The 14,281-nt window shown below is 51.3% G+C and overlaps 1 protein-coding gene across 1 annotated transcript in view; it reads right to left on the bottom strand.

The window, feature by feature from the left end:
- LOC149428401 (uncharacterized) overlaps window positions 1-12,577 on the bottom strand; it is a 96,117-nt gene extending 83,540 nt beyond the window's left edge. Inside the window, exon 1 of the mRNA XM_089667460.1 lies at window positions 12,436-12,577. Coding sequence (XP_089523586.1) covers window positions 12,436-12,539 — 104 coding nt within the window. The 5' untranslated portion in view covers window positions 12,540-12,577. The remainder of the gene's footprint in view (window positions 1-12,435) is intronic.
- Between the last annotated feature and the right edge of the window lie 1,704 nt (window positions 12,578-14,281).

Raw genomic sequence — 14,281 nt, 5'->3', positions numbered from 1 at the left:
ACTGCCACATAAGAGGAGACTGCTAAAGACCACTGCCATGTCTCAGGAGACTGCTAGAGACTACTGCCATGTCACAGGAGACTGCTAGAGACTACTGCCATGTCACAGGAGACTGCTAGAGATTACTGCCATGTTACTGGAGACTGCTAGAGACAACCGCCATGTCACAGGAGACTGCTAGAGACTACTGCCATGTCACAGGAGACTGCTAGAGACTACGGCCATGTCACAGGAGATTGCTAGAGACTACTGCCATGTCACAGGAGACTGCTAGAGACTACTGCCATGTCACATGAGACTGCTAGAGACTACGGCCATGTCACAGTAGACTGCTAGAGACTACTGCCATGTCACTGGAAACTGCTAGATACCACAGCTATGTCACAGGAGACTGCTAGAGACTACGGCTATGTCACAGTAGACTGCTAGAGACTACTGCCATGTCACAGGAAACTGCTAGATACCACAGCTATGTCACAGGAGACTGCTAGGGACTGCTGCAATGCTACAGGAGACTGCTAGAGACTACCGCCATGTCACAGAAGACTGCTAGGGACTACTGCTATGTCACAGGAGACTGCTAGAGACTACTGCCATGTCAAAGGAGACTGCCACAGATTACTGCCATGTTACAGGAGACTGCTAGAGATTACTGCTATGTCACAGGAGACTGCTAGGGACTACCGCCATGTCACAGGAGACTGCTAGAGACTACCGCCATGTCACAGAAGACTGCTAGGGACTACTGCAATGTTAAAGGAGACTGCTAGAGACTACTGCTATGTCACAAGAGACTGCTAGAGACTACCGCTATGTCACAGGAGACTGCTAAAGACTACTGCCATGTCACAGAAGACTGCTAGGGACTACTGCTATGTCACAGGAGACTGCTAGAGGCTACCGCCATGTCACAGAAGACTGCTAGGGACTACTGCCATGTCACAGGAGACTGCTAGAGACTACTGCCATGTCACAGGAGACTGCCACAGATTACTGCCTTGTTACAGGAGACTGCTAGGGACTTCTGTTATGTCACAGAAGACTGCTAGAGATTACTGCCATGTCACAGGAGACTGCTAGAGGCTACCGCTATGTCACAGGAGACTGCTAGAGACTACCGCTATGTCACAGGAGACTGCTAGGGACTACTGCCATGTCACAGGAGACTGCTAGAGATTACTGCCATGTTACAGGAGACTGCTAGAGACTGCCACCATGTTACAGGAGACTGTAGAGACTACCGTCATGTCACAGGAGACTGCTAGATACCACTGCTATGTCACAGGAGACTACTAGGGACTTCTGTTATGTCACAGAAGACTGCTAGAGATTACTGCCATGTCACAGGAGACTGCTAGGAACTACTGCTATGTCACAGGAGACTGCTAGAGGCTACCGCTATGTCACAGGAGACTGCTAGAGACTACCGCTATGTCACAGGAGACTGCTAGGGACTACTGTCATGTCACAGGAGACTGCTAGAGATTACTGCCATGTTACAGGAGACTGCTAGAGACTGCCACCATGTTACAGGAGACTGTAGAGACTACCGTCATGTCACAGGAGACTGCTAGATACCACTGCTATGTCACAGGAGACTACTAGGGACTACTGTTATTTCACAGGAGACTGCTAGAGATTACTGCCAAATTACAGGAGACTGCTAAAGACCACCGCCATGTCACAGGAGATTGCTAGAGATTATTGCCATGTTACAGGAGACTGCTAGAGACTACTGCTATGTCACAAGAGACTGCTAGAGACCACTGGTCTTTCACAGGAGACTGCTAGAGATTACTGCAATGTTACAGGAGACTGCTAGAGACCACTGCCATGTCACAGGAGACTGCTAGAGACCACTGCCATGTCACAGGAGACTGCTAGAGACTACCGCCATGTCACAGGAGACTGCTAGAGAGTATGGCCATGTCACAGGAGACTGCTAGAGATTACTGCCACATTACAGGAGACTGCTAAAGACCACTGCCATGTTACAGGAGACTGCTAGAGACCACTGCCATGTCACAGGAGATTGCTAGAGACTACTGCCATGTCAAAGGAGACTGCTAGAGACTACTGCCATGTCACAGGAGACTGCTAGAGATTACTGCCAGAGATTACTGCCATGTTACAGGAGACTGCTAGAGACTACTGCCATGTTATAGGAGACTGCTAGAGACTACTGGTCTTTCACAGGAGACTGCTAGAGATTACTGCAATGTTACAGGAGACTGCTAGAGACCACTGCCATGTCACAGGAGACTGCTAGAGACTACCGCCATGTCACAGGAGACTGCTAGAGAGTATGGCCATGTCACAGGAGACTGCTAGAGATTACTGCCATGTCACAGGAGACTGCTAGAGATTACTGGCACATTACAGGAGACTGCTAAAGACCACCACCATGTCACAGAAGACTGCTAGAGACAACTGCTATGTCACAGGAGACTACTAGGGATTATTGCTATGTCACAGGAGACTACTAGAGACTACCGTCATGTCACAGGAGACTGCTAGGGACTATTGCTATGTCACAGGAGACTACTAGAGACTACTGCCATGTCACAGGAGACTGCTAGAGATTACTGCCATGTTACAGGAGACTGCTAGAGACAACCGCCATGTCACAGGAGACTGCTAGAGATTACTGCCATGTTACAGGAGACTGTAGAGACTACCGCCATGTCACAGGAGACTGCTAGATACCACTGCTATGTCACAGGAGACTGCTAGAGACTACGGCCATGTCACAGGAGACTGCTAGAGACTACTGCCATGTCACAGGAGACTGCTAGAGACTACGGCCATGTCACAGGAGATTGCTAGAGACTACTGCCATGTCACAGGAGACTGCTAGAGACTACTGCCATGTCACAGGAAACTGCTAGATACCACAGCTATGTCACAGGAGACTGCTAGAGACTACGGCCATGTCACAGTAGACTGCTAGAGACTACTGCCATGTCACAGGAAACTGCTAGATACCACAGCTATGTCACAGGAGACTGCTAGGGACTGCTGCAATGCTACAGGAGACTGCTAGAGACTACGGCCATGTCACAGGACACTGCTAGAGATTACTGCCATGTTACAGGAGACTGCTAGAGACTACTGCAATGTTACAGGAGACTGCTAGAGATTACTGCCACATTACAGGAGACTGCTAAAGACCACCGCCATGTCACAGGAGACTGCTAGAGACTACGGCCATGTCATAGGAGACTGCTAGAGACTACGGCCATGTCACAGGAGACTGCTAGAGACTACGGCCATGTCACAGGAGACTGCTAGAGACTACCGTCATGTCACAGGAGACTGCTAGAGACTACGACCATGTCACAGGAGACTGCTAGAGACTACCGTTATGTCACAGGAGACTGCTAGAGACTACCGTCATGTCACAGGAGACTGCTAGAGACTACGACCATGTCACAGGAGACTGCTAGAGACTACCGTCATGTCACAGGAGACTGCTAGAGACTAGCACCATGTCACAGGAGACTGCTAGAGATTACTGGTCTTTCACAGGAGACTGCTAGAGATTACTGCAATGTTACAGGAGACTGCTAGAGACCACTGCCATGTCAAAGGAGACTGCTAGAGACCACTGCCATGTCACAGGAGACTGCTAGAGACTGCCAACATGTCACAGGAGACTGCTAGAGAGTATGGCCATGTCACAGGAGACTGCTAGAGATTACTGCCATGTCACAGGAGACTGCTAGAGATTACTGCCACATTACAGGAGACTGCTAAAGACCACCGCCATGTCACAGGAGACTGCTAGGGACTTCTGTTATGTCACAGGAGACTGCTAGGGACTATTGCTATGTCACAGGAGACTGCTAGGGACTATTGCTATGTCACAGGAGACTGCTAGGGACTACTGCTATGTCACAGGAGACTGCTAGGGACTATTGCTATGTCACAGGAGACTGCTAGGGACTATTGCTATGTCACAGGAGACTACTAGAGACTATTGCTATGTCACAGGAGACTGCTAGGGACTATTGCTATGTCACAGGAGACTGCTAGGGACTACTGCCATGTCACAGGAGACTGCTAGGGACTATTGCTATGTCACAGGAGACTGCTAGGGACTATTGCTATGTCACAGGAGACTGCTAGGGATTACTGCCATGTCACAGGAGACTGCTAGGAACTACTGCTATGTCACAGGAGACTGCTAGGGACTATTGCTATGTCACAGGAGACTGCTAGGGACTATTGCTATGTCACAGGAGACTACTAGAGACTACTGCCATGTCACAGGAGACTGCTAGATACCACTGCCATATCACAGGAGACTGCTAGAGACAACCGCCATGTCACAGGAGACTGCTAGAGATTACTGCCATGTTACAGGAGACTGTAGAGACTACCGCCATGTCACAGGAGACTGCTAGATACCACTGCTATGTCACAGGAGACTGCTAGAGACTACGACCATGTCACAGGAGACTGCTAGAGACTACTGCCATGTCACAGGAAACTGCTAGAGACTACTGCCATGTCACAGGAAACTGCTAGATACCACAGCTATGTCACAGGAGACTGCTAGGGACTGCTGCAATGCTACAGGAGACTGCTAGAGACTACGGCCATGTCACAGGACACTGCTAGAGATTACTGCCATGTTACAGGAGACTGCTAGAGACTACTGCAATGTTACAGGAGACTGCTAGAGATTACTGCCACATTACAGGAGACTGCTAGAGACTAGCACCATGTCACAGGAGACTGCTAGAGATTACTGCCAAGTCACAGGAGACTGATAGAGATTACTGCCACATTACAGGAGACTGCTAAAGACCACCGCCATGTCACAGGAGACTGCTAGAGATTACGGCCATGTCACAGGAGACTGCTAGAGACTACGGCCATGTCACAGGAGACTGCTAGAGATTAGTGCCATGTCACAGGAGACTGCTAGAGACTACCGCCATGTCACAGGAGACTGCTAGAGACTACGGCCATGTCACAGGAGACTGCTAGAGATTAGTGCCATGTCACAGGAGACTGCTAGAGACTACCGCCTTGTCACAGGAGACTGCTAGAGACCACTGCAATGTTACAGGAGACTGCTAGAGACTATTGCTATGTCACAGGAGACTACTAGAGACTACTGCCATGTCACAGGAGACTGCTAGAGATTACTGACATGTCACAGTAGACTGCTAGAGACTACTGCCATGTCACAGTAGACTGCTAGAGACTACTGCCATGTCACAGGAGACTGCTAGAGACTACGGCCATGTCACAGTAGACTGCTAGAGACTACTGCCATGTCACAGGAAACTGCTAGATACCACAGCTATGTCACAGGAGACTGCTAGGGACTGCTGCAATGCTACAGGAGACTGCTAGAGACTACGGCCATGTCACAGGACACTGCTAGAGATTACTGCCATGTTACAGGAGACTGCTAGAGACTACTGCAATGTTAAAGGAGACTGCTAGAGATTACTGCCACATTACAGGAGACTGCTAAAGACCACCGCCATGTCACAGGAGACTGCTAGAGACTACTGCCATGTCACAGGAGACTGCTAGAGACTACGGCCATGTCATAGGAGACTGCTAGAGACTATCGTCATGTCACAGGAGACTGCTAGAGACTACCGTCATGTCACAGGAGACTGCTAGAGACTAGCACCATGTCACAGGAGACTGCTAGAGACTAGCACCATGTCACAGGAGACTGCTAGAGATTACTGCCATGTCACAGGAGACTGCTAGAGATTACTGCCACATTACAGGAGACTGCTAAAGACCACCGCCATGTCACAGGAGACTGCTAGAGACTACCGCCATGTCACAGGAGACTGCTAGAGACTACCGCCATGTCACAGGAGACTGCTAGAGATTACTGCCACATTACAGGAGACTGCTAAAGACCACCGCCATGTCACAGGAGACTGCTAGAGACTACCGCCATGTCACAGGAGACTGCTAGAGACTACTGCAATGTTACAGGAGACTGCTAGAGACTATTGCTATGTCACAGGAGACTACTAGAGACTACTGCCATGTCACTAGAGACTGCTAGAGATTACTGCCATGTTACAGGAGACTGCTAGAGACAACCGCCATGTCACAGGAGACTGCTAGAGACTACGGCCATGTTACAGGAGACTGCTAGAGACTACTGCAATGTTAAAGGAGACTGCTAGAGATTACTGCCACATTACAGGAGACTGCTAAAGACCACCGCCATGTCACAGGAGACTGCTAGAGACTACTGCCATGTCACAGGAGACTGCTAGAGACTACGGCCATGTCATAGGAGACTGCTAGAGACTACCGTCATGTCACAGGAGACTGCTAGAGACTACCGTCATGTCACAGGAGACTGCTAGAGACTAGCACCATGTCACAGGAGACTGCTAGAGACTAGCACCATGTCACAGGAGACTGCTAGAGATTACTGCCATGTCACAGGAGACTGCTAGAGATTACTGCCACATTACAGGAGACTGCTAAAGACCACCGCCATGTCACAGGAGACTGCTAGAGACTACCGCCATGTCACAGGAGACTGCTAGAGACTACCGCCATGTCACAGGAGACTGCTAGAGATTACTGCCACATTACAGGAGACTGCTAAAGACCACCGCCATGTCACAGGAGACTGCTAGAGACTACCGCCATGTCACAGGAGACTGCTAGAGACTACTGCAATGTTACAGGAGACTGCTAGAGACTATTGCTATGTCACAGGAGACTACTAGAGACTACTGCCATGTCACTAGAGACTGCTAGAGATTACTGCCATGTTACAGGAGACTGCTAGAGACAACCGCCATGTCACAGGAGACTGCTAGAGACTACCGCCATGTCACAAGAGACTGCTAGAGATTACTGCCATGTTACAGGAGACTGTAGAGACTACCGCCATGTCACAGGAGACTGCTAGAGACTACGGCCATGTCACAGGAGACTGCTAGAGACTACTGCCATGTCACAGGAGACTGCTAGAGACTACTGCCATGTCACAGGAGACTGCTAGAGACTACTGCCATGTCACAGGAGACTGCTAGAGACTACTGCCATGTCACAGGAGACTGCTAGAGACTACTGCCATGTCACAGGAAACTGCTAGATACCACAGCTATGTCACAGGAGACTGCTAGGGACTGCTGCAATGCTACAGGAGACTGATAGAGACTACGGCCATGTCACAGGACACTGCTAGAGATTACTGCCATGTTACAGGAGACTGCTAGAGACTACTGCAATGTTACAGGAGACTGCTAGAGATTACTGCCACATTACAGGAGACTGCTAAAGACCACCGCCATGTCACAGGAGACTGCTAGAGACTACGGCCATGTCACAGGAGACTGCTAGAGACTACGACCATGTCACAGGAGACTGCTAGAGACTACCGCCATGTCACAGGAGACTGCTAGAGATTATCACCATGTCACAGGAGACTGCTAGAGATTACTGCCATGTCACAGGAGACTGCTAGAGATTACTGCCATGTCACAGGAGACTGCTAGAGATTACTGCCACATTACAGGAGACTGCTAAAGACCACCGCCATGTAACAGGAGACTGCTAGAGACTGCCGCCATGTCAGAGGAGACTGCTAGAGATTATTGCCATGTCACAGGAGACTGCTAGAGACTACCGCCATGTCACAGGAGACTGCTAGAGACTACTGCAATGTTACAGGAGACTGCTAGAGACTGCTGCAATGTAACGGGAGACTTTAGGAGCAAATGCCACGTTACAGGAGACTGCTAGAGACAACCGCCATGTCACAGAATGCTATAGACTATCGCCATGTAACAGGAGACTGCTAGAGACTACCGCCATGTCACAGGAGACTGCTAGGGACTACCGCCATGTCACAGGAGACTGCTAGGGACCACTGCTATGTCACATGAGACTGCTAGGGACTACTGCCATGTCACAGGAGACTGCTAGAGACCACTGCTATGTCACAGGAGACTGCTAGAGACCACTGCTATGTCACAGGAGACTGCTAGGGACTACCACCATGTCACAGGAGACTGCTAGAGACCACTGCCATGTTACAGGAGACTGAGTGATATTTGTATTGTTGTAGGAGAGTGCTAGAGACAGCTGTCATTTTCCAGAAGATGGAGAGTCTGCTCCCACGTCACAAGAGAGTGCTAGAGACATTTGTACAGCAGTTATCAGCCATCCCAGACAGGCGCATCGCAGTGACATCGGACCTGACAGCCTCTGCTGGGAAATCATGTCGGGATGTGCGCTGTCAGTGCCCCTCCCCCTCCACATGGAGGATGAATATGGTGTGGGGGGCGTGTTCTGTGAATGATATATATATATTGGTGTATGGTGACATCATCATCGTCCTCCGTCCTCCCTCCCCCCCGACCATCACCTCATGACACACCATTCATATATATATATATTGGTGTATGGTGACATCATCATCGTCCTCCGTCCTCCCCTCCCCCCCGACCATCACCTCATGACACACCATTCATTTATATATATATATATTGGTGTATGGTGACATCATCATCGTCCTCCGTCCTCCCCTCCCCCCCGACCATCACCTCATGACACACCATTCATATATATATATATATATTGGTGTATGGTGACATCATCATCGTCCTCCGTCCTCCCCCCCCCCCCCCGACCATCACCACATGACACCCCATTCATATATATATATATATTGGTGTATGGTGACATCATCATCGTCCTCCGTCCTCCCCCCCCCCCCGACCATCACCACATGACACCCCATTCATATATATATATATATTGGTGTATGGTGACATCATCATCGTCCTCCGTCCTCCCCCCCGACCATCACCTCATGACACACCATTCATATATATATATATATTGGTGTATGGTGACATCATCATCGTCCTCCTCCTCCCCCCCCCCCCGACCATCACCACATGACACCCCATTCATATATATATATATTGGTGTATGGTGACATCATCATCGTCCTCCCCCCCCCCCCCGACCATCACCACATGACACCCCATTCATATATATATTGGTGTATGGTGACATCATCATCGTCCTCCGTCCTCCCCCTGACCATCACCACATGACACCCCATTCATATATATATTGGTGTATGGTGACATCATCATCGTCCTCTGTCCTCCCCCCCCGACCATCACCACATGACACCCCATTTCATGAGGATCATCAGAGCCTTCCGGTGATTCCAGGAAAATGTTTTCATGTCACACGGAGATTGGTTATATGGGTCATCCAATACCAGGCACCCCTTGGTGAGGGTCATCCAATCCCAGGCACCCCTTGGTGAGGGTCATCCAATACCAGGCACCCCTTGGTGAGGGTCATCCAATACCAGGCACCCCTTGGTGAGGGTCATCCAATCCCAGGCACCCCTTGGTGAGGGTCATCCAATCCCAGGCACCCCTTGGTGAGGGTCATCCAATACCAGGCACCCCTTGGTGAGGGTCATCCAATACCAGGCACCCCTTGGTGAGGGTCATCCAATCCCAGGCACCCCTTGGTGAGGGTCATCCAATACCAGGCACCCCTTGGTGAGGGTCATCCAATCCCAGGCACCCCTTGGTGAGGGTCATCCAATCCCAGGCACCCCTTGGTGAGGGTCATCCAATACCAGGCACCCCTTGGTGAGGGTCATCCAATACCAGGCACCCCTTGGTGAGGGTCATCCAATCCCAGGCACCCCTTGGTGAGGGTCATCCAATCCCAGGCACCCCTTGGTGAGGGTCATCCAATCCCAGGCACCCCTTGGTGAGGGTCATCCAATCCCAGGCACCCCTTGGTGAGGGTCATCCAATCCCAGGCACCCCTTGGTGAGGGTCATCCAATACCAGGCACCCCTTGGTGAGGGTCATCCAATCCCAGGCACCCCTTGGTGAGGGTCATCCAATACCAGGCACCCCTTGGTGAGGGTCATCCAATACCAGGCACCCCTTGATGAGGGTCATCCAATACCAGGCACCCCTTGATGAGGGTCATCCAATCCCAGGCACCCCTTGATGAGGGTCATCCAATACCAGGCACCCCTTGATGAGGGTCATCCAATACCAGGCACCCCTTGGTGAGGGTCATCCAATACCAGGCACCCCTTGGTGAGGGTCATCCAATCCCAGGCACCCCTTGATGTGGGTCATCCAATACCAGGCATCCCTTGGTGTGGGTCATCTAATATCAGGTATCACCTACCCCATGACATGGGTTATCTTCCCCTTGGTATAGGTCATCTACCCCTTGGTGTGGGTCATCTACCCCTTGGTGTGGGTCATCTACCCCTTGGTGTGGGTCATCTGCCCCTTGGTATGGGTCATCTACCCCTTGGTATCGGTCATCTTCCCCTTGGTATGGGTCATCTACCCCTTGGTATGGGTCATCTACCCCTTGGTATGGGTCATCTACGCCTTGGTATGGGCCATCTACGCCTTGGTATGGGTCATCTACCCGTTGGTGTGGGTCATCTACCCCTTGGTATGGGTCATCTACGCCTTGGTATGGGTCATCTACCCCTTGGTATGGGTCATCTACCCCTTGGTATGGGTCATCTACGCCTTGGTATGGGCCATCTACCCCTTGGTATGGGTCATCTTCCCCTTGGTGTGGGTCATCTACCCCTTGGTATGGGTCATCTACGCCTTGGTATGGGTCATCTACCCGTTGGTATGGGTCATCTACCCCTTGGTATGGGTCATCTACCCGTTGGTATGGGTCATCTACCCCTTGGTATGGGTCATCTACCCCTTGGTATGGGCCATCTACCCCTTGGTATGGGCCATCTATGTCTTGGTATGGGTCATCTACCCCTTGGTATGGGCCATCTATGCCTTGGTATGGGCCATCTACCCCTTGGTATGGGCCATCTACCCCTTGGTATGGGCCATCTACCCCTTGGTGTGGGTCATCTGCCCCTTGGTGTAGGTCCTCTTTTTTTTAGGTACCATTGACACAGAAACACAAGTTTATAAATACCCCGAGGATTTGTACGATAATAGAGCTACTAAGTGCTTTTGAAGGTGATCTGGCCGATGACTGACATAATCCATGACCTCATCATTATTACGGCCAATCACAGTCAGGGTTAGGGTGTAGGGTGTCCTGTGATGTATATAATAATGAGATGGATATAATAATGCTGATGTCATAGATTAGGTAAGTCATCCACCAGATCACCTTGAAAAGTAGGTAATCCCTCTATTTTGGAGGAAATAATCCAGATACTTTGTATATTGGTAATCCTGGGATCCATACCACAAATATTTGCTGCCCTCGTTCTGGAAGGGTCCTTATTTCGCCCTCGTTCTGGAAGGGTCCTTATTTCGCCCTCGTTCTGGAAGGGTCCTTATTTCGCCCTCGTTCTGGAAGGGTCCTTATTTCGCCCTCGTTCTGGAAGGGTCCTTATTTCGCCCTCGTTCTGGAAGGGTCCTTATTTCGCCCTCGTTCTGGAAGGGTCCTTATTTCGCCCTCGTTCTGGAAGGGTCCTTATTTCGCCCTCGTTTTGGAAGGGTCCTTATTTCGCCCTCGTTTTGGAAGGGTCCTTATTTCGCCCTCGTTTTGGAAGGGTCCTTATTTCGCCCTCGTTCTGGAAGGGTCCTTATTTCGCCCTCGTTCTGGAAGGGTCCTTATTTCGCCCTCGTTTTGGAAGGGTCCTTATTTCGCCCTCGTTTTGGAAGGGTCCTTATTTCGCCCTCGTTTTGGAAGGGTCCTTATTTCGCCCTCGTTTTGGAAGGGTCCTTATTTCGCCCTCGTTTTGGAAGGGTCCTTATTTCGCCCTCGTTTTGGAAGGGTCCTTATTTCGCCCTCGTTCTGGAAGGGTCCTTATTTCACCCTCGTTTTGGAAGGGTCCTTATTTCGCCCTCGTTCTGGAAGGGTCCTTATTTCGGGGGTGGGAATCATTTCCTCTGACCCCCTTCTTGTATATTTCTTGCCTCTACGGTGGCATCGGGTGGAACTGTCTGCTTCAGCTGATTTGGATCTTATTACTAGTCTTAGTGTCCTCCTTGGCCCAAGGAGACATCCATCCTGAACTTCGTGAATTCCCCTTCACCATCCTTCTCCAGGACCTCCAGGTTCTTGGGTACCCATGGGCCCTGGAAGAGGTGGGCTCTGGGATTGTCAGGCATGTCTGAGGCCGGGAAAGAATTTGGGAAGTTTGGTGTAGGACACAGAGACCAGGAGCCAGCGACGGGTAAATACAGGTGGCCCCTGGTGATGCCCCCTTCTTCTCCTCTGACACAGTCTCCTCATTAGTATGCAGTGCAGTCCTGCAGAACTTTCTATCCTCATTCCAGAACTTGCACCCCCCTTCCTTTACCCCCATCCCAGCCCATCCTAAATCCTACCCCTGCTCTGTGCCCCTCTCCATCCCTGCCCCCCCCCATCTGGCACTCTTCCCCATGCCCACTGTAGCTGGCACCCCCTTCCCAGAAAGTGTCTCACCAGTCGGTGGAGATGCGGTCATTGAGGATGTCCTCTTTGGCAGTGATGAGGGACAGGCCATAGGTATCCAGGTTGAGGGCGTTCATGTCGGCGTGCGGTCTCATGTCTGCCTGGAGCTGGGAAGTTTTGTGTCTCTCCCTGTTCAGTCTCCAGTGTAGAATGATTTTCCTTTCTTCTCCCTCTCCTCCTCCTCCTCCTCCTCCTCCTCCTGTGTGCCTCTCCCCCTCCCCCTCCCTCCTCCACTTCTCTTCCTCAACTTTATGTCACTTCTGTAACTTTCTCTTTTTCAAGGTGCCCCTGGGAGTCTGTTCCAGGCCATTCCCTCTGTGCCCCGGTTCCCTCTGTGCTCCGGTTCCCTCTGTGCCCCGGGTCCCTCTGTGCTCCGGTTCCCTCTGTGCCCCGGGTCCCTCTGTGCTCCGGTTCTCTCCGTGTCTCTTGGTTTGCCAGTTCCCCCAGTGTGCCAGTTCTTTCATTGTCCCGGTTCTCTTGGGATACCAGTTCCCCAGTGTGCCAGTTGTTTCGTTGCCCCGGTTCTCTCGGGATACCAGTTCCCCCAGTGTGCCAGTTCTTTCGTTGCCCCGGTTCTCTCGGGATACCAGTTCCCCAGTGTGCCAGTTCTTTCGTTGCCCCGGTTCTCTCGGGATACCAGTTCCCCAGTGTGCCAGTTCTTTCGTTGTCCCGGTTCTCTCGGGATACCAGTTCCTCCACTGTGCCAGTTCTTTCGTTGTCCCGGTTCTCTCGGGATACCAGTTCCTCCAGTGTGCCAGTTCTTTCGTTGCCCCGGTTCTCTCCGGATACCAATTCCTCCAGTGTGCCAGTTCTTTCGTTGTCCCGGTTCTCTCAGGATACCAGTTCCCCCAGTGTGCCAGTTCTTTCGTTGTCCCGGTTCTCTCGGGATACCAGTTCCCCCAGTGTGCCAGTTCTTTCTTTGCCCCGGTTCTCTCGGGATACCAGTTCCTCCAGTGTGCCAGTTCTTTCGTTGTCCCGGTTCTCTCGGGATACCAGTTCCCTCAGTGTGCCAGTTCTTTCATTGCCCCGGTTCTCTCGGGATACCAGTCAGTTCTTTCGTTGTCCCAGTTCTCTCGGGATACCAATTCCTCCAGTGTTCCAGTTCTTTCGTTGTCCCGGTTCTCTGGGGATACCAGTCAGTTCTTTCGTTGTCCCAGTTCTCTCGGGATACCAGTTCCCCCAGTGTGCCAGTTCTTTCGTTGTCCCGGTTCTCTCGGGATACCAGTTCCTCCAGTGTGCCAGTTCTTTCGTTGCCCCGGTTCTCTCCGGATACCAATTCCTCCAGTGTGCCAGTTCTTTCGTTGTCCCGGTTCTCTCAGGATACCAGTTCCCCCAGTGTGCCAGTTCTTTCGTTGTCCCGGTTCTCTCGGGATACCAGTTCCCCCAGTGTGCCAGTTCTTTCTTTGCCCCGGTTCTCTCGGGATACCAGTTCCTCCAGTGTGCCAGTTCTTTCGTTGTCCCGGTTCTCTCGGGATACCAGTTCCCTCAGTGTGCCAGTTCTTTCATTGCCCCGGTTCTCTCGGGATACCAGTCAGTTCTTTCGTTGTCCCAGTTCTCTCGGGATACCAATTCCTCCAGTGTTCCAGTTCTTTCGTTGTCCCGGTTCTCTGGGGATACCAGTCAGTTCTTTCGTTGTCCCAGTTCTCTCGGGATACCAGTTCCCCCAGTGTGCCAGTTCTTTCGTTGTCCCGGTTCTCTCGGGATACCAGTTCCTCCAGTGTGCCAGTTCTTTCGTTGTCCCGGTTCTCTCGGGATACCAGTTCCTCCAGTGTGCCAGTTCTTTCGTTGTCCCGGTTCTCTCGGGATACCAGTTCCCTCAGTGTGCCAGTTCTTTCAT

This window comes from Staurois parvus, unplaced genomic scaffold, assembly GCF_062004578.1.
Source record: "Staurois parvus isolate SC_StPar_1 unplaced genomic scaffold, SC_StPar_1.0 ptg003263l, whole genome shotgun sequence".
NCBI lineage: Eukaryota > Metazoa > Chordata > Amphibia > Anura > Ranidae > Staurois > Staurois parvus.
This window is presented reverse-complemented; position numbering and strand designations above follow the sequence as displayed.